At 39.4% G+C, this 3478-nt stretch overlaps 1 protein-coding gene across 1 annotated transcript in view; it reads right to left on the bottom strand.

The window, feature by feature from the left end:
* The window catches only part of CLSTN1 (calsyntenin 1), a 71733-nt gene that overhangs the window by 11697 nt on the left and 56558 nt on the right, over positions 1-3478 (bottom strand). The window contains exon 11 of the mRNA XM_019511551.1: positions 1665-1715. Coding sequence (XP_019367096.1) covers positions 1665-1715 — 51 coding nt within the window. The remainder of the gene's footprint in view (positions 1-1664; positions 1716-3478) is intronic.

Below are 3478 nucleotides of genomic sequence, written 5' to 3'. Positions count from 1 at the left end.
TTTTTTTTTTTTTTTTTTTTAAATCAACTGTGCTTGGCTGGACCATAACACGTGTCATGCAGGTTAGTATATATCCAGTCTGGGTGTTACCCTTGTGATTATGTTCAAGCATAAAGAAAGAATTAAACAGTTCGTCATGCACATGGCCTTCACAGCACACGTGGCCATCCTGAACTGTGAAGCTGAGGCTAACATTTCCATCACAAATGCTACTTTTGCCCATACAGCGAGGTGGTGTTCTTAAAGGAGACCAACGCTCAAGCTTGAGACACCTGTAAGAAGACTTCTGAATGCTTGTGTGACATCTGCATTTGTCATTAACTCTGGAAAATTAGCAGAAGTCTACGGGGTGGGAGGGAAATATATCCAAATACAATTCAGGGCACAGCAAGTATACGATGGATTTTGTGGCCAGGTGACATCATCGTGATCATCTAGTCTATCTTCCTGTTTAATACGAGCCACAGAATTTCAACCAGTCTTTTTAGCTCACTGCTAATTAGCTAGCGCCATTCAATTTTAATTCAGAGTCCTTATGATGGAAAATAAACTACAACACTCAGGAACTGGTTGCTATAATTACATGCACTGTTAAAAATTTGCATCTTTTTACAGTTTAGATGAGTCTAGCTCCAACTTTCAGCCATTGGACCATGTCCTGGTTTTGTCTGCCAAATTAAGTCACCTGTTATTAAAAATCTTCAAAAACTGTACAGAACCAGTAAGAATCCTAAACATAGTCCCTCAGAAACATGCAGGAACATGAAATCTCTCAAGCTAAGACATAAAAGCCAGAGAACCACCATTTAAGCTATGTAATATAAAGATAAAACCCTGCAGTGTCAGATGAGTTAGTGCAGTGGTTCTCAACCATTTTTGTACCAGGACCCATTTGTAAACATCAACGGCCAATCCTGACACAGTGCCCCTCACTCCTGACCCACTGCCCCCGGCGCCCCCCCCCCATGTGTGGGGCAGGGGGGGGTGGGAAACGGCCCCGTGCAAGCTGGAACTCTGCCAGTCTGTAAGGGAAGAGTCACAGTTTCCCACATTTTTCTCCTTTAAAAGAGAATCCATCTTTAAAGTTTGTGACCCTTTCATGTATGCTTGTGACCCACTTTTGGGTCGTGAGCCATGGGTTGAGAAACGCTGAACTAGTGTACACGGGAACAAGAGCTGGCCCTTACTGCTATTGGATATAACTCGTATTATATCAACGTGTGGTCAAGTAAACATCCACGGGGAATACTAGCTAATCTCAGGATACCTGGCTCTTTGGATCAAATATAAGACTGCATGCAATGACACTTGAACAACACTGAGTGAATAAAAAGTGTAGCTAATGCTTTGCATTAATAGCTCATTATACACCACTTCACTGCAATCACAATGGTTTAAGGTCTGTACATGGATGTGCACTTGTGTGCAATAAAAATAAAATCAGGCGGTGAAGCAGTAGAAATAAAAGCACGATGGAGAAACAAGCCCAAAAGCAGATTATGTGGGGGGTGTCAATGGCCAAAATGCAATGCCTGCATTTCATGCTATGTGTGAGATGAAGCAATGTCTTGGCTTAAAAGTGATATTAAAAAAAACAAAAACAAACAAAAAACAAAAAACACAACAACAAAAAAAAACCAGAAAGGGAAAAAAACTCCAGCAACCTGCAGAGGTCTCGGGCACAGTTTCATTGTCATTTTCATTTCCTGTATTTTCTGTAGAAAAGCAAGACAAAGAATAGGGACAATGGGGAAGGGACCAAGTCGTTAGGGTCTGGCAAATGATCCTTGTTATGCCACACAAAGATCAACAAAACCACTTTCCTATAAACAGCCCACTCTGTTTCTATTTCACCCAACTTTTCACAATTGTTATAATCCCTCTGAAATGCTAACTGAACGTATTAGCTGGATTTCAGGGAAAGAGCGCTGGTTGCTGTATTCACGACAGAAATCCGTGAACAGCCCTTTGCATAATATGAAGCTAAAATGGCAACATTAATAATGTATAATCAGTTTTAGTTTCAAATACTAAGTCCCCTGTAAATCACTGCTGGTAATGCAGCAAAAGCCTGGCACCTTGCATCTTTTGCACCTTTATCGTTAGATGGCTGAAGGGGAAATTTAAATCTGACCCAGTCTGTATTAACAGATTCCCACCCCCCAAGAAAAAAAAAAAAAGAATTATGGGACAGATCAAAAGGAGCTGTTACTGACATAATTTAGATCAAATCAACAGTATTACGTGTACCAATTGGTCAATTTTTAACATGGCAGCTTTTTAAACAATAAAGAGAAAACACTGAAGAGCATTTAAGCAGCATAAAAATTTTAAGAGAGAACAGTTCAACTCTTGTCTATACTGCAGAGCAGCTTGATTTTAGCTTGATATGGCAAAAATATTGTTTTTCAAGGTTTGAGACTGAGGGCAATGAGGCTTTTTTCTTTGATCCAGTTCTAATCGTTGTAAAATAGTTTTTTTGAATAAAATTGCTAAGATGGATGCTGAAATCACAGAGTTGCAGTGTTTTAACAGTCCAATTACAAGTTTGTTTTTTGGCAACAGACCTACTGGAAATGAGAAATTAAAGGACTGTACAACGGTGCCTGTGCACATATCACTAGGGGAACCATCATGTAGAGATATATGAAGTACAAATATTTGCAGGTAAAAAGATTGTGCTTGGGTTAAGATACAAGTGTATATATGGAAGCCTTGGACGTCTCAAACCTTTGAGCAGAAATATTATTTCCTGTCATACCTAACACATGCAGCTCTCGAGGCAGCTGCTCCCTGCAACTTTGTGGCCAGAAGGGATAACCTCAGAGTCATCCACAGAATGATAAATGAAATACAGTAGAACCCTGCTAATTCATACCAGTGCCTAGAAGACTAGCTGCAAGTCAGTGAATTTTGCAGGTTAGGAGGTACTTGAAAGAAAAAGACTTCCTCACAAGATTTTTTGGCAATTGGACTCTCTCGCTCTCCAAGACCTCAGATCTCAAAAAGAAAAGCCCAATGAGACACAAAACTGTTAGTTTCATGACATCACCCTGAAGTTAGCCATTTGCCTTCCTTCATAAACTACATTTACTCCTTATTGCAGGCTGCATATGGTATATCCGCTCCCAAAACTATAATAAAATACAGATCTAATGTTCTATTTGAAAAGTATTGTTTATAAAGAAGGCCAAAGTATTGTAGCTAAATCAGCCATTTTCCAACTAGCAGGTAATTTGATCTGCAAGCAAAATGTTTCAACACAAAACTGCATAATCAACACAGTGCTACAGTGTAGAGAGCTTTGGTAACACTACCACTGCTCCGTGTTCAGATGAAGCCTGCTCCATTTTCTCAAGCTTTTGATGAGTAAGCTTCATCAGTATTAGAAGTTGTGAATCAGCAGTATGCAGGTTGCAGAGAATCAATTTCAACCTAGTTTGCATATACTAAAACTGCTATTTTTTTTTTTTTTTTT

This window comes from Gavialis gangeticus, unplaced genomic scaffold, assembly GCF_001723915.1.
Source record: "Gavialis gangeticus isolate Ggan-Ray unplaced genomic scaffold, GavGan_comp1, whole genome shotgun sequence".
Lineage (NCBI taxonomy): Eukaryota > Metazoa > Chordata > Crocodylia > Gavialidae > Gavialis > Gavialis gangeticus.
This window is presented reverse-complemented; position numbering and strand designations above follow the sequence as displayed.